The 18,786-nt window shown below is 31.4% G+C and overlaps 1 protein-coding gene across 4 annotated transcripts in view; it reads right to left on the bottom strand.

Annotated features, from left to right (window-relative positions):
• LOC117100443 (DENN domain-containing protein 1B-like) overlaps positions 1-18,786 on the bottom strand; it is a 34,604-nt gene that overhangs the window by 12,401 nt on the left and 3,417 nt on the right. For all 4 annotated transcript variants that reach the window (XM_033240141.1, XM_033240142.1, XM_033240143.1 and 1 more), the window contains exons 3-9: positions 17,262-17,352; positions 7,696-7,809; positions 5,484-5,553; positions 4,560-4,655; positions 3,903-3,959; positions 1,045-1,106; positions 39-87 (exon numbers count right to left, since the gene is read on the bottom strand). In XM_033240141.1, the coding sequence (XP_033096032.1) occupies positions 39-87; positions 1,045-1,106; positions 3,903-3,959; positions 4,560-4,655; positions 5,484-5,553; positions 7,696-7,809; positions 17,262-17,352 (539 nt within the window). The remainder of the gene's footprint in view (positions 1-38; positions 88-1,044; positions 1,107-3,902; positions 3,960-4,559; positions 4,656-5,483; positions 5,554-7,695; positions 7,810-17,261; positions 17,353-18,786) is intronic.

Below are 18,786 nucleotides of genomic sequence, written 5' to 3'. Positions count from 1 at the left end.
ACCATATAACGAAGTGAATATATTTGAAAAGTACTTACTAAACTTAAGCGTCTAGATGTTATAAGAACCCTTCGTTCATAGAGTAAACTATACAAAAATACATTAACATATTAATTAGTAGGAACTCTACAAGTTTCATAGTTTTATTATTTAATGAGCTTTCATAAGTCATGAAATTGGTACTATATTTTGTTTCTCATGGCCATAATTAAAAACAATATTATTGTTAAAAACAAATCTGGGTTTTGATAGAAGTGAACAAGATATTACAATTAGTTGACATAATGTTTACCAGGAACAAGAAACATAGTTCATATTAAAAAAAATATACATAGTATCAAACAAGAGAAAATAAAAATCCACAAATTAACTATATTTTAGATGTAGCTTATTATCTAATTTTGCTATCTGTTATCTTAGTGTTTGTCAGTTGGGATTTTAAGCTGTAATAGCATGTATGCATTATTAATGAGCATAATTTCAAATTTCCATTTCATTAAGCGCACCAAAATTTGGAAGAGATATTTTTGCCATGTGCATGTTAAATAATACAGCACTTTTTGTGAAAGAGTTTAGGGATAATCTTCTAGCACATAGCCCAATTTATCGCAAGGGATGTTACTATCACTGCAGGTTCCTCAGGATTAACTCAATTTTATATTACTTAAAACTCTTCTCTCCAATTTCTGAATTTTACCATTGTTTGTCAGACAGGGTGTCAAACATGTCTGATACAGGAACTGAACCATGGGACTGCCTAGGCCTCTAGTCAAAGCTGATGGAGGTGATTGGGAAAGATTTTATGGATTTAAGATGAAACTTTTTCTTTTAAACCACAACATTAAGTACTAAATTCAGAAAAAATTTTGGATACAGAAAATTACTAGGCAGGTAACTATTATGGTATAAACAAGACATCAAGTGGCATCTGATTACAGGGGGTCCAGGCTTGTCTGACAGAAAAATTTTCCTCTGACTTCCCACTGGTGCTGCAACTATATACCACAAAAAGTAACATTTATGGGATTAATCAATTATGCTCACCTGGCAAAGATGTGCATCATAATATTTGGGTTGACTGCATTGAAGTATTCAGTTATATTCCTCTGTGGATATAATGATGTCAACATAAGTGAAGAAGATCATAGAGAAAACCTATCAATCTTCATCTCATTTTAAAGGAAAGTAAACTATTGTGTAAAAGAATATCTGCACATGTATTGTAGACTTGAGTTAGATAAAAAAAATTGGATTATTTTCATATGCTAGGCATAGGCATACTGTACGGTAAATCTGATTTTACGATAGCAATTTGTAACTATAGCCATTATTTTATTAGCAAAAATTTACAGAAGTCACAAATAATATTCATATTCTGCTAAAATTCATTTGATGTGATAATAATCTCTAAGTTACCTTTGAATCAAATTTATGATATTTCCATATTCTCTTTTTACTGAATACCATGAAAGTGGCTGCAACATTCTGTATATTTAAATTTGTACTCTATTACTGGCCCTTATGTTATTCTTTCATTGTCTTTTCACCTGATGAAGCTAGCTCAAATTAGATCAAGCTCATGTCTCAATAAATTTCATTACAGTAGTCAAAATATGGAGGTATTATACTATAATACCTCCATGGTCAAAAAAGGCGCTACTGTAATTTATTTTACTGACTAATACAGCTAATTTTTATTACCTTTCATTACAAACATTCAATAACATAATATTTAACATCCTTATATTTACTTCCCTTAGAAAGTCTATAATTTCTTCTTACCTTTGACCCTAAACTACTAGTTGATCCTGTGATATTTAACATACAATGTGATTAGTATAAAAAAAATATGGTACAAGGAAATGTTATGATAATGTGCAAAATAAATGTCAAGGAAAAGCAATTTAAAATTATAATTGTTGAAAATAAAACTCATTCTCTAAACATATTCGGATGCTCCTTGAGCCGAGTGCTAGCCTAAAATTGTTCTTGTTTCGGTACTGGCTTTGAGTTGTTCTTTCCTTGTTTTTCCAATTACATCTGTTCACTTATTTTGCGCATAGAGACCCTCGTATTTTGTGCGGTATAATTGCATAACCTTTAACCTTTACTAGCATTCGAACCAACATTATAGTGGCTATGTTCTCATACGGCTGCTAACAGTTAGCAGGGTCCGGATCCTAACCGTTAGCTGCCGTGCGTCCATACAAGAAAATCCCGATCCGGATACCAAAAATATGATGATCGAATCACTGGCCAATAAGATACTGGAAATTGTAAACACGTACGTGTGATTGGTTGATGATAGAAACGCGCTCAACTTGCTAACCGTTAGCGGTATCCGGATACTGCTAATGGTTAGCGCTAACCGATCGGGCATTCTCACGCAGGTGCTAACGGTTAGCTCCCGATCCGGATACTATGGCTCTTGCGAGAACCAGGCTGGAGCACATTATAAATGTGCCATATAATACAGCAGAAACACTCTGAAGAAGCCATGCAATTTCCCATTGAGCTTCCCTCACTGTGTCTGTTTATACCATAGTATGAACTAAAGGTCACACGAAGCAAGTCACTGATTATGTCTACTTCAATGTTATGACAATGTAACATAAGAGAGCTATTTTACACTTTCATCAAAACATACTACATACTTATGTATTCAACATATTTTATGTTATGCAAACATGACTTTAAAATTCTTAAATATTACTCTAATACAATATAAAAGAAAATAATTATTTTTCCAACTTTCTATGTAGAATAATTTGACTGCTATTTATACAGTAATTAATGACATTTATGTATATAGTATATCCTCTAGGTATTTCTAAATTGCATAAATTATTAGTTATGATTCTCTTTGCTTTATAATTGTATTTTATAAAACTGTAAACAGAAGACTATAGATCTGGAAATATGTGAGACTGAAAATGACAACTCAACCTGAATTAAACTTGGGGTCATTAGAATAATATAAATATACCTTCTTATATAACTTGGCCACTAAGGCAAATTTAAACCCGATTAGAAGCAACGTCACAATCATTAGCTCGAAGCACTCATACCAAAACGATATATACAATACAGTATGACCTCATGTTTATGCATATTAACCTATAAGACAGGTTCTCAGAAAAGGCTTGTTAAATTATAATAATTTTATAACTTGTGACTGGCTACTATTAGAAACTGTGAATTTTATAGTAATGTTTCAGTTGTAATTTAAATATAAGGAATTTTGTAATTAATATTGCTGTACTTGAGAAATGTATAGCAGTGTAATACAAGAATGTACTTGAGTCACATATAGGAAGACGATTAAGCAATGCAGAGATAATGGAGCACGTATAGATAACAATAGGGGATACCCTATATTAAAACATGATTGCACAAGAAATGGTGGGTTATAGCATGGTTATAGCATTAGATAAACTACTGCACCTATTAAATAACAGGATATAATCAATGAACCATAAAGAAAGGAAAACCAATGAGAAATATATACAACTTCACTCTATTATTCTTTAGCTCCATTATATTTTTTACAATAAGCATCAGTAAGATAAACTAGGAGATGTAAAAGAAAAAAAAATATGAGAAAAAGGAGTCTGAGTTAACTTTTTTATGAATGTTATAAATTAAACAGTTAAATAATAGGGAGTTTACCTTAACTTTAACGTTAGTACCCAACATGCAACGCGATAACTCCGCCCCTTTTGTAAACAAATCGAAATACGCATGCGCAAACCCGTAACTAATGTACGTCGAGCATGTAAGATCCTGAAATTAACGTACTCTGCAACGCAAGATGAATAAATTATGACGTCATCCGTTAAAGTTAAGGTTAACGTAGTGCAGCGAAAACTCCCTAATGGTAGAATAACAAAATAAAAACTCACATTTTCTGGTACTTTCGGTAAACTATTTGGATCAGGAACCTTTAAGTTGTGTAGGTCCTAAAAGTAAAGCAATAAAAGAAAAATATTAATTCACATTTTAAATATTGTACTAGCTACTATCATGCTGTTCTTCAATATATTTGGTAGAACTACAATTGAATGTCAATTTAACATCAAACTAATATTCATTAAATTATTTCATTTTGAGTTCATCATATACAATGAGATCTCAGCATCTTTGTTAATATATTTTGTCATATTTTATGTACAGAAAATAAGCTTTCTGGCCAGTGTACATATTCACAACACAGAATAAAATAATATAAATTTATATACTGTATTCATAAACTTATTTTGTATATTAATGAGTTTAAGTTCAATTAATTTCAATCATATAAATGATATGAAATTCACATTCACAGTTAAATTACATTAACACATATTTTTATAATCAAAAACAAAATAAAATATTTAAATTAGGTTTTCTAGCAGTGATATTATTATTTGTTTTTCTTTTTGATCAACCAACAAAACCAGACCAAAAACCAGATTAAATTGTTCTAGTTTAGTTATTATTTATATATTGTTAATGTTAATAAATACTTATTAATTATTTTGAATATGGATGAATACCTCATGTCTAATATACGAACTTACCAATAACTGCTCAGCCTCTATCATATGCAATACACTGCCTGGTTGTGGCACGTCCATTTTATACAATTCATTAAGCACAAGGTGTACATCATCCACCTGGTTTATGAAATATGAGTAATAAAGTTATCTGATACTGTATATTCTAGAGTAACAGAGTAAAACCTCGATTTGAAGCCCTGGGCTTATTTATTTTGCGAACTTTGGATGGGCTTCTTTTCGTGGCTACTTTTGCAAAGTAAGAAATGGGGTGGGGGTGGGGTGGGGTGCGGGCTTCTTTTAAAAATGAATGCCGTAAATTTTGGGAATTTGTACTACAAAACAATAAATAATGCCACTGTAACATTAATCTGTATCATGGATTACATTAACTGGTATTAAATCACCTAAACTACTGTATAAACTAAGCTTGTTTTTAATTTTTGTTTTTTGAAATTCATGTACAGGTATGTAATGTATTATTTTGAACAGAATCCTATGCAAAGCCAATCCATGGACTTCTTTTTTTCCCTTTTTTTTGCAAACTAAAATATTGTTGGTATGTTCTATGTACTAATACACTGACGTTTCATTATGTTTGTTCAAAAAGATCATTTTTAATGATGTCATTTCCGCAAATTAAGAGCATGTACTTGGGAGGTTTGTAGTTGAGATTTACTGTATAACGTGTAATACCAGGTCAATGGGGGAAATCTTTGGTCTCTCAAGTGCAAAAATGAACAGTGATAATGTCATAGATAGTGACAACACAAAAGAGAAAGTTGCCAACAATGGATGATGCAATCTATTTGAGATGTCAAGATATTCTCAACAACACAGTAGTCTGTTGCAAAACTATATGGTGTACCGGAAACATTTATTAAATAAATAATTCTAATCATTAAGCCAAGAATAATACTATTAATAAACAATTAATAATAAACAAACCTGTGACTTATTATGTAATTCACCAAGAGTATTCAGAGTTTTGTAGAAAATCTCAAACCATGGTAAATAACTGAAAGAAAAATATATATATTCAATATTATTATTAAATACTTTAACACACACACCCCCACTATATACATGGGAATACAGACACATATTGGTCATAGCTACTTATAATGCAATTTGTTCATATTGTTAGTATAAAAGACAGCATGTTCATTGTACAGTACAATAGCATGACATTCTGATTGAAAGACAGTGTCATAATGTACAGGCCTATATTATAATAAAAGATTACTAATCCTGCAGAGGATGTGGTGTACTCTCATTTTGATGGTCAACAGACAAGAAAAGTATCAGGAAGATGTTTAAAGGGATAGCAACAATTACACATTATGCAAAAGCATTACAAATGGTGCAGGTATAGGTCCAAGGCCAGACACTCCCTGTACACACAATTCATCATGTTCCTGATTCTTCTTAATTTTAAGTTAAATGCTACACAGCTGCGACTTGCAAGGTGGTTAATAAGCATTTCATTCCATTGCAGTCTAGCTAAATAGAACTTTCCAACTCAATCCCTTTTCCTTCTTTGATACAATTTCCTGTATAGGAATGCACAGATTGTCCCTTAGCGCACATAACAATAGTAATCCTAATAGACATAAAATGATGCACAAGAAAATGCAAAATACTATATTACATAAATATTTAACACACATTCACATATTTTTGGTTCAGTGCAAAAAAAAAGTTACTCCAGAGTATAGTCCATGAAAGACAAACACTTATCTGCAACTTAGTTTGTAGTTGGGGTGACAATATAATACTGTACCCTCTATAGACAGTACAGATATACTGTGTACAAAAAAAATTTCTGTGTTTGAAAAGTGTGAAAAAATAAGTACAAAGTTAGTTTTAAAAGCCTGAAATCGGCCAAATAATAAGAACATGGAACCCGGGCAAAATTTTACTGCTTTTTATAAATAAAAAGTGTATTTATTCAATTATGATTTTATTTAAATTGATTTAAAATGTTTTTGTTACTGCAGATAAGTTACTTTGAGATAATAAAAAAAGTTGAAGTTTATAAAAAGAAGCCTTATGGCACTTTTAACCCAAACTTATTATAATCTTGAATATTTCTAGTTCTATTTGTTGCATTTTGCTTAACCTGTACACACGGAAATCACTATAATATGTCAAAATTATTATTCTCTGTATAAAATAAAAATGATTCAGGGTTGTATTTGCAGAGAGTCATTGTATTACAATCAAAATGGCTTTTCTGGTTAAATCAAGGCAATGACATCTATCGCTTAAAGCAGCAGTCGCTTAATATTAATAGATCATCGGTATAACATGCATTCTTAAGATCAGCTGACAATAAATATGGCTACGCTTTTTAACACAGTACAATGCATGATTTACACTCAAAGACGTTTACATTTTTAATGGGCAGGAAAGGCTGAATGCAGTCTCACTGGAAATGATCATGTAAACAAGCGGGAATTCCTCTTTAAACATGTTAGAGGAAGTAAATGCGATCTGATTAGACTGCATGAATCAGATCCTGTGGCCAAAGCTATACCGAGTGTAAATGTATAAATATTATGAAACGTTGATGATGACGCTGATGACGTTCGATGCTTACTTTAGGTCATTTATTCATTCATTTTCTTTACTGTGAAACACATAGTTCCTTCATGCATCATCCTCATCATCATTACTCTTTTTATTATTGTAAGTTTTATTATTGTAAATTCATTTAATCACCATGAACTATCAGTAATATGTTTTAATACGCCAACAATTTAGTTTGATGATAATGGAGATGATTTTATTATGTTGACTGTTCTTTACAATTTTAGATAAAGATGAAGATGTGAATGCATATTAAAAATGATACAAGACGATGATGATAATTATGGCGCAAGATGTTGCGACAATGACGCTGATAACAATGATACTGATGACAATGATATTAGTCAATGATATCAGTGGTGTTTGGTGTTGATGAAACTGACGATAATCTTGATGATAATTAAGACAGTATGCTATTGATGAAAGTGAAGATGAAAATGGTGATGGTCTTAAAAATATTGACAATGAATTTCATGATAGAATGAATTTTACGAGTTTCTTGAAAATAAATGCATTCGTGTTATTCTTTGACGTCAGCATCTCACTTGGAATCATATTTATTTTTTACCTTAGTATGCAGAGACAAGTTTTTGCTCCTGGTGGATGCCGGCAGAATCCAAACCTTTGCTTGCTTTCAATGTCCGTCAACACAAATGTGAACAACTGACCAGCAGGAGTAAAACTATAATAACAAAGTAAATGCAAACATTTAATATGCTTCAAATTGTGATTTGATAAATGTAATCAACTCATATAAAAATTATACAATTAATGTCCCTGAAAAGAGGGGGGGGGGAGCCTACAGAGAGACAACAGTAATTAATTTTTGTTTTCCAGATGCCTTGAAATAGCCTCTGAAGTGGTTCTTTTTAATTTTTTTCCTTTTTTCATTACACTCTGAGGGGCCAGGACCGGCTTGGTCCCCATAAATCTAACCTTGATAACTCGAAAACTTATTTTTTCCCAAATATGACGAAAAAAACCAGAATAGCTGTGTAAACAAAAATAACAAATTAATGACCAAAATAACTAAAACATTAACCCATTTCTGCCAAAACAGAATACCAAAACCTCTAATAGTAAATTGATATTCAGATGCTTTTATTATCACTTCAATGTACATAATAAAAAAACCTACTATAATACAACAATGAAAATAACTAAAACAAAAACATTACCTAATTGACCTAAATTTTCAAGGTTTTTGTTGTTTATAGTAGGCCTATATTGCAGTAATCCTTTTTGGTGGTTAACCTTGGCCTTGCCATTTTGGTGCTTGGCACTGCCATTCTAGTCAATTAACATGATGTTGTGGGGATAGCACTTTTGACACAAAACTGCACTCGCATTACAAAACATGAAAGTTACTGTATACCAGTGGCGTATCTAGGGGTGAAGGATGTGCAGAGGTGCTTTCCCCTGAAAAATACTTGCGCCCCCCCCCCACAAAATAATCACGCTAAAAAGTAGTTAAAAATCACCTTTAATTCACCTTATTTTTGCAAGCTAGTATAAACTAAAGTTGGCCATTTCCTTGAAAATCAGAGTCACAAAAAAAATTATCAACCCAAAGCTACTTTAATATAAATGCATCAAAGACAAAGTATTATTCTAGCAGGAGGGATATGATTGTAGAACTTTAGACAGTAGACAACAAGAGCTGATATATTGTTTACTACCAGTAATACACTTTACCAAACCTTATAGCTAAAAATCCCTAGCTTGCCAAAATAAAATTATTGGATAATAAAAACAGTGTCAATCATGACAGCGTAATTTTCCCTTCAATGCTTTTGTCCTTTCTCCGAGGACAATAAACCTTTATATAGTTATTGTCCATCGGTATGTGCAGCATTTGCCTGTGGATCCATTTTAATTTATTTGGTCAAGGCAACATTTACAATCAGCAGAAATAGCATCTGAAAAGCGAGAATAAACATGATGAGGTATAAATACCTGTCTCTTATACACATCTAGATGTGTATAAGAGACAGTCCATACACTGTATTTTATCCAGCAATTTGGTTGTCAAAATTGTCGAAAATAATCCAGATGGTAATGGTAATTAGACGAGTGTCCTTTTAGGAAGTATTTCCAGTGATTTAACTGGTAAATCACACGGATGTTTTTTCCCTCAAGCGGCCCCTAAGTGTCATTGGGCTCATAGTCCCTATAAATGTTTAAATTACTCCCCTGGTGAAATCTATGTAATGAATGCAATGATGCTCTTAACAAAGTTTCTTTTAAACAATTACCCAGCTAAAAGAAAGTATGAAAATATTGCAAAAAACGACTTCCCACCACAGTTAAATGTTGAAATGATGGCTGTCCTAGTAAAATCTAATTGTACTGTAGCACAGCAAATAAAACAACGATTTCTATAGCATATTCCATTTATGAAGTGATTATACTGGTGATATGAATATTAAAAGCAAACCCTGGTAACAATTAATATTTATAAATGGTGAATGACACCTCATGAATTCTATTTGAAGCATAACTTTTATACACAGTTGACATTAATTGTTTAAATATTGACTTCCTATAGTAAAATCTATTTATATAGTATTTAAAGCATTTATTTTCATATCATAGTCCTTTTAATGCTTAAATTATGACTGCCTTGTGAAACCTATACAATACTGTTAGTACTGTACAGTAATCAAATGTCCCATCTGACAAGTTTACAAGACACGATGGAAGGCCAGGGTTATATAGATTCAGATACATTAATATTGTAGTTACAACATCCATAACAACACAGGGCAAGGTTCAAGTGATCTTTATTATAGAAACCTACAGATATGGACAGTATAAGTGGACAATCAGGAAACGCTACAGTACCGTAATCAATTATCTCGACCAATTTTTTTACATTATTTTAAGGTCCTTAAACCTTACAGGTGCAATCTAAGGACAGGTGAGATTCAGATAGATTACACAATCCATACAACACAGGGCATGGTTGAAGTGACCTTAAACATGAAAACCTATGCACAGTAATAGTATTATGTGGACAATTAGGAAAAATCCTACAGTATATAGTTAACCAATATCTGATCATTTTTGCATTAAGGCATAATCAAAGGCAATGACTGATACAGATTCAGATTTATATGTTACACTATCTACTGTATAGTCTATATAGAGTAAGACAGGGCAAGGTTCAAGAGTAATGTGGACAATTAGCAATACCTACAGTATACAGTAGTTAACTATTATGAACAGTACCACCAGTATTTTTCTTTAGGATACTTCATATCTTTAAAAATGCTTTAAAGATACACATTATGCTAATGAGCTTAAAACTTTGAGAGGAATTCATAAGATAGTTGGCAGAAAAAGAGGAAAAGAGAATGAAATGTTGGGGAGGTGAAAGTAGAACAACCTTGATCATAAAAATAAACTGTGCTAAAAATTAATTAAACAATGTACTAAGCATTCAATCAGTATGAAGCAAAATATTATAGGACAACCTTGATCATAAAAATAAACTGTGCTAAAAATTAATTACAATGTATAGAACTAAGCATTCAATCAGTATTAAGCACAATAGTTTAATATTGTACTGATCAGATTAGTTTCTAAAATAAAAATAATACATAAAAAAGTAATAACATTTAACAATGACATCAGTCAATAATAATCATTAGCAACAACAATTAGTATTAACATATAATACTGATATATCTATAGTATTCATGGGAAATATCATCCTTTCCCTAATTAATTAACTCCTGAAGTGTGTGTGTGTAACATAACTTCCCTTTTTATTGTATACAGTTGGCCATTTCCTTGAAAATCAGAGTCACAAAAAAAATTATCAACCCAAAGCTACTTTAATATAAATGCATCAAAGACAAAGTATTATTCTAGCAGGAGGGATATGATTGTAGAACTTTAGACAGTAGACAACAAGAGCTGATATATTGTTTACTACCAGTAATACACTTTACCAAACCTTATAGCTAAAAATCCCTAGCTTGCCAAAATAAAATTATTGGATAATAAAAACAGTGTCAATCATGACAGCGTAATTTTCCCTTTAATGCTTTTGTCCTTTCTCTGAGGACAATAAACCTTTATAAAGTTATTGTCCATCGGTATGTGCAGCATTTGCCTGTGAATTCATTTTAATTTATTTGGCCAAGACAACATTAACAATCAGCAGAAATAGCATCTGAAAAGCGAGAATAAACATGATGAGGTATAAATACTATGGTACAATATTAAATTTTCTAAGAAAATAAATATCTGAAAAAATGTACTGCATGCTGCTATATAATAACACTAGGTTCAACAAAATTGCCAGAATGGATGAGAGCCAGATACTAGCACCACAAGATAAAACTATCCACAGACAAAAACTGTATCACTGAATTGTAAAGTGGGTTAACTCTACTCCTAAGTTTATCTCCAGCTGTGTGCAGCGTGTCACACAGCGCCTTATTACATGATGCGTCACATACGGCTGGGGATAAACTTACGTAAATTGCCATTATTGAAAACAAAAGGAATACTGTATGTCTGAAGATGAGTAAAAGCTTCATAATATATATATATATATATATAGAAAGACAGTAAAAAATAGCTAAGACACTATGTAAAAAATATACTAGAAACAATATACTTTATTAAGTCACAAATATTTCAAACACTCATGTGTTCTTCCTCAGTGTGAGGACAATATATATATATATATTATAAATATATATATATATATTATAAATATATATATATACAGTATATATATATACACATACTGTATATAAATAGCGATTTAATCGGAAAAAAGGCTTTAATAGAAACATTAGGCCAATGGCTTCTATGTATTGGGGAAAAAATGTTTTTTGGAAATTTTTTATTTTTTTTTTTGGGAAAAAAACCCCATTTTTTTGGTGAAAATTTTTCATTTTTTTCAGTAAATAGTTAGTTGATACTGTTTGTATTATTGCCATCATAAAAAAATCAAAAAATCTCATTTAATTTCCCCTTTTAGTTTTCTTTTCTGTTTCTTGTATTTATATAATCTATAATCTATATATATATATAATTATATATATACTGTTTTTATATTTTTATGCATTTTTCTTTTAATTTTATTTTGTAATATAATGTAGTTTAAGATAATATCCTGGACCTCAGGGAAGAACAGTGTAAGAATACTGACTGAGTATCCAGAATAAAGAAAGATTTCTATTCCATCATTTTTAAATTTTAATATTAATCACCAACAAACAGTTCAAAGGCTTTATTTATAAGATAAAAAAATAACAAATAAAAAGTCTCCCTTCCTCATCACGTTTCTAGCCTAGATAGGGTGATTAACCAGGGAGTTGTTATAGTGATAAACTAATAATTTTTTTATAGGACTTTACAGCAACAAATTTGTATTGGTATTTATCATTCACACTTTGTCAAAATTTAATTTGAAAGAAGAGATTCACAGATCACCAATTTGCCAAAATTTTGTCTCATTATTTTTGGAAGAATCACCAAGTGCCTGTTCGAGCAAAAAACGCTAACTGTATTCCGTTTATTCACTGGGTAATCACGCTGAGCACTCAGCGAGTGGTCGACCGTTTGAGCAAAGTTTTAGCTCACGGTAAATATGTGTAACGAAACTACTCCGAAAGTAAATTTCAACTTGTCCCATTGTGAACAACCCATTCTTTGTTTACTTGCTACTGCTGCTATAACATAGCGCGGCACGGTCGAATGATAATGTAGCTCAATAACTTATAATGGCTGCTTTAAAATCTGTACGTAGGCTAGTTTATTCAAGTTTATTAATGGTAAATTTACAAATCGATCGCGTAGCTATAGTACTAAATTTAGATTTCGTCATGCATGTGTGAGGAGGCAAAGAAGAGCTGCCTGCAACCATGCCTGGGCCGCGTAACCTATTAAATTTCGCACCGGGCTGCGGACAAAACATTTGGAAAAACAATTAAGTTTGATTTATCATTGCCTCCGGCTCCATGGTCATTCCATACATGGTATTCTACCCAGCAATTTGGTAGTCAAGATTGTCACAGATAATCCAGATGGTAAGGTAATTAGGCTAGTGTCCGAGCGGTTTTAGAAAGTGTGTACCGGTGAATTAACTGGTAAATCGCACTGATATTTTTTCGCTCGAACGGGCCCCAAGTACAAAATGTGCCTGCTGAAGGATGCTACCACTGTACATACAGTATCATTATTTACCACTGATTTTATTTTGGAAAGCAATAGCTTATATATTTTCTTCTACTTGAAACCTGAAACAGATTACTTTACAGACTGTTGACTATTTGTCCTTGGGGAAAGCAATTATCCTTGTCATCTCTTTCCACCCAATCCTGAAAGTACCCAATTCAATACTAAAATCGAACAAACTATTTCCGTACATTGATCATGTTAATATACTCATTTTCTTGGTGTAAAACTGGTGGAAATTCACGGTATCTGAACATACACCAAAAAATGTTAATCAATTTTACATTGTCCATTTTTGTGGTAAAAACATTCAAAAACAACACAATACTTCTAGCTAGGATTACCTTCGTGGGTATGTAAATGAATAGTTCTTTAAAGTATACATAAGCAAATAGCGTGCCTGGCCGGCCGACAGTTTGCACTGTCCTTATCCACCATCAGAACCAGAACTATTTTTTTTAGAAAGGTTAAAATTATATCAAATTTGGAGTATACATAATGATTTTAATAGTACCATCATTATTGTGTTATTTGTACTCCAGAATGGTAATTAATATTCAACAAGATAAATATGATACAGCTGGTTTCTCTGACAAGGTTCTCAACAAGTCTGACACAGTGTCCTAACTAATGGTTGCTAGAACCATGGTTGGAAGGAAAGGATCTTATGGTTTAAGATAACATTTTTAGCTACGTATCAAAATAACTTTGGTTGGATTGACAAATTAATTTTTCTTTCTTTTTTTATAAGTGATACCCTCAAGAGGCACCTGATGACAAGAAATCCATACTGTACTTGTCCGAAAAGAGAGAGGGATAATTTTTTTTCACACTGCCTCTAGCAAGGTATTATTCTTAATTTGAGGATCTTGTAATTTCAAACATAGATGAGATAGTGTATTTTCATGTTTACAATTTTTTTCTGACAATAAAAAAGACAAATCGATTAATTTTTTATTATAAAAAAAATGGGAGAAGAGGTGAACATTTTTATGAGCCAGAATTCCTGGGTTAAACATTTAAAAAAAAATTATCGTTAAAATTCACAGAATTGGATTTAAAGGTACAGTATTCTAGCAATAGGTTTTCCCTCAAAAACACCTGGAAATGTTTTCTTCCTCTTTGTGCAGTACTGTACATGTGTAAATTAAAATAGTCAAAGAATTGTTACAAAATTCCAATAAAATTAAAACAATATCAGAAGGTGCACTGACTATGTTCAAATAAAATAAAACAAAAGTGACTCCAAATAGAGAAAGTGAGGCCATTTTACTCAACGTTTCGACTTTATTAAGTCATCATCAGGAATAAAAATATTTACAGAGTAATTACCAAAAGTGCTACAATATGCAAATACAATTAATGAGCCGTAAGATGATAATAAAAAACAATATTATCTGACAATGAAGCTTCTCAGAACAGAGTTGGTGCTGACACAAATAGTGAGAAGAGGAACACTATAAAGGAACTAATTTGAATGGAATTAGTAGATACTGTACTACGACAGGAAATGAGAGTCAGAACTACAGCCAACATAAATATAAGAACAAAACTGAGCCATAATTGTATATTCTCTGGATTATGGATTATATTCTCATAAATTAGACAGTTTATACTTCTGAACATTTGTAAACACTGTTTACAGTATATCACTTAACAATGTATTGGGCTGAACATTCAAAATTAAACATACTAAAATAACTTGCTTTTCCAAATACTAAACTAAAGTGTTAGTAAATATGATCCTCATTTATTATAGGCCTCATTAATGTATTTTTATTATTAATTATCATTGCTTTTACCATAAATTATTATAGGATTTTAATTAAAAAATGAACAATTTCATTATCATTTTGTTAAAATGTTTATTTCATATGTCTACCAGATTTACATGGTTCCATCTACTATTAATCTTATTATAATCATTATCATTTAATTAGCAAATAGTACATTATAAATTTTAATATAATTATTAATTGACAAATAATTATACTACAAAAAATGATGCTACTATTATAACACAGAAAAAGAAACACACTGATAATATACAGTAAATATTCACAAAACTTAAAAAAAAACTTTCAAAACATTTTGGAAAAGATAGAAAGTTATAAATACACATAACTAAACTAGAAAATCGACTCAATTGTTAATACTCTTTAAACCTCAAACAAGAAATGTCAAGTTAACTAGGAAAAGATCAGTTGACAAAACAAAAATCATACAACAAATGTAAAAAGAAGAAATGAGTTCCAGTGCCTTATCATAATAGTATCGAAAACAAGTCCAAAAAATGATGTCACAAAAATCATGCCTGTTGGGTAAACAAAACTAACTTGCTTGTAGTAGAACGGTTTTGAATAATACTGTACTACTGTTGGCTGAATTGTAGGTTGCAGGAAACATACTTTAAATAGAGCTATGAATGGTTAAATGATTCATCGAATTATTATATATTATAGACTATTAACCATCACTTATTATAGGGACATGTACAGAAGGCCTACACTTACTACTTTAATAGTGCAATGACCCATCCCCTCAACTAGTACTAGGTCTGACTGAAGTGATTTTTATGTCTAGTTTTGCCAAAATAATTGCTAGCCCTTATATATCAGCTATTGAATAATGGTCTAGTTTTAATGTATTTTTTGCTAGCCCAGCCCTAAAATACTCAAGTCCCAGAACCACCAACTTTTTACAGCCCTGTATCTGCCTCACAAAATATACACAATTCAATTAAAAGCGTGATTGGCTCATTTTAAAAGATCAAACAACTAAATTTTAACCAGCAAGCAACATTTTTTTGTGGACATGGGGACATATGTGCACATTATCCCGCCCTCCATAACAAATACCACTTTACATTTTTCTAGCATCTATCTTGTAAACCTTTACAAAATGAACAAACATCAAAAACCAATATGTCCACTGATGAGTTTTAGATAACTTTAGTATGAAACATAAGCCAAATAAAGTACGACTTGTCAGTGTGATTGAATATTTCAATCTTTTATTAGATCATTATCAGTAATGAACAATGTGTCTACATTGCAAACAGATTCCAGAAGAGTTACAGAAAATTAACCAGTCATACCAGTCTCATGGTTAGAAAATAAAAAATTAAGTTATTTATATTTGAGTAGATCACATCATAAGCTTCAATTTGGTCTTTGGATTGCATTTATTCAATGTAAACACCAAGGATAGCCAACAAAAGTCTAGAAGAAGACTTATTTTCAGTGGGGTCCTTCTGGTGATTATTGGGCAGTACACCGGGAGAAAAAAATGCCCTACTCTTTTCCATACTGCATTATTTTAACGTGCACATGGGCCATAATGCACACGGGACCAACGACTTAACATCTCATCTGAAAGACAGTGCGCTATTATAACTTGTATTTCAGCCTTCTAGCTGAAACACAAGGAGAGGCAGCGATGAGAATTGAACCAGGGACCTAGAGATCTTCACAGTTCAGCGCACACACACAGTGGCTACCACCAGATTAGCAGACTGAGCTAAGCTGCTCTCACAACCATGAGACTGGTATGACTGGTTAAATTTCTTTGAATGGCTTCCCTAGGGTAAGTACTGTAGATCAACAGACTTGAGCATTTAAAGTTTAGGTGTATGAGAACTATGTTTTGAGAAAATCAGTCTCAAAGATAAACTGAACATAAATAATACAGTGTAGGACTACAATTACAGAATATGTGCAGAGAACACAGTTTAGTAGGAAAATTCACTTAAAAGCTTACAACAATCACAAAAAAATATAAGTATCAAGTTATTCAAAAACATTAAAATCAAAATTTGGTATAAATTCTGACTTTGACCTATTTTAGTGAATATCTCAATGATTTCACCAACGATGTGTCTCATTTCATAGTAAGACTATATCTATGGTCATACTTTACTATAAAATGCCTGCTTACCTTGTATCACATGGGAAGCAGAAACGAGGCAACTCCTTCTTGCAGCCCTCATCATCAAAGTCTAATGGGTATATTGAAACAATTTCTGGCTCTGTAGAATTATACAATATATAAACATCATTTTATTTATTTTGTCTCAATTATACACACAAACAGTTCCAAACACAGGAAGACAGAATAACTAAAAGTATACTAAAATACACTGTGTCAAGTGGCTCTCAAAAACCAATACAGAAACAGATTAAAAAAAAAAAAAAAAAAAAAAAAAATTACTCTTTATATAAATTTATATAAAAAAATGTAAAATAGACCAAAAAAAGTGAAATTTGAAAAACCGGGAACAGATGTTTTTTTCATTGGAAGATCATTTTGCTAGCCAACAACATTGTGCTGATAAAACATAGTTTCTATATTATTAAATTATACAATAAAAACAATGGTAGCACTTTATATTATGATAGACTATTACCTGGTACTTAAATTGTTTATTACATAAGCTTTTGCCAGCAGTCTATGCTGGCTTCATTTAAGCACTTGTGTATGAAAATAAACAATTTAAAGTTAGTCTTCTTCTTATCATGTCCCACTGTGTGGTGGTGGTACAGTAGAATTGACCTTAACCAGGACTGCGACAAGGACACTTCTATTCTACCATGACCCCAGTTAATCTATGTGCTACCAGTATTTTTATTATAAAATACTGTACGTGAACCAGACTAACATGGCTCTACCTACTCTTTTATTAATTTGTCATTTATTATATGCAACTGCACTTCAAAGTATGAGCATTGCAAGTCAAAAATTGGATACACTTAAAATTTTCTAAATGTATTAAAGTTTTAATAAAAAAGTACAATTAGTTTTAAAACAAACTACTACTACTGTAGCTATTCAGGTGAAATCTCATTACATTAAATTAATGTGAATATTGGTCATGCATCTTTGAAAAAAATAGCCAATGGGAGCATTTCCTACAGTATCTGCAAGATTTCTATCTACATTCTATTTTCTTTTTTTTTTATCCATCAGATCAGATGACCTAACTGTCATTACTATCCACCTTTAACCTCTGCCCTTTTATAAACAATCAATGATGTATACAATGGCTTCAACAGTACTTTAAAATGTACATTCATTTAATAGACTTCAAGGTAAAAATTAGACCTTCATGTGTCAATGTTGAATAAAGTGGAGAGACCTAAAATGCAATCAACTTTTTTTTGTTTATATTATAAACAAAATATTTTTATTCTAGATTTTAAGAAATAGGAGGAAAAGCCCCATGTTTTGTCTCTATTTTGAATAAATGTTACAATGCCTAATTAAGAGTATATTATTAATATTACTATTAAACGTATCTTGATGTTTCATACCATTATTATTATTATTATTTAATATAGGGCTCATGTATTCCCATGGTGGGGCTGAGGTAAGTGTTGATTCAAACCATCTGAAACATTTAAAAACCCACCCCGGGTACAAAAGATCTTGGACTGTTCCTCATCTGGACACTATTTTAACAGAT

This window comes from Anneissia japonica, unplaced genomic scaffold (genome assembly GCF_011630105.1).
Source record: "Anneissia japonica isolate Jap-2015-1 unplaced genomic scaffold, ASM1163010v1 scaffold1642_len504882_cov181, whole genome shotgun sequence".
Classification (NCBI taxonomy): domain Eukaryota; kingdom Metazoa; phylum Echinodermata; class Crinoidea; order Comatulida; family Comatulidae; genus Anneissia; species Anneissia japonica.
The sequence above is the reverse complement of the archived record's forward strand: the minus strand, read 5'-3'. Positions and strand labels throughout refer to the sequence as shown.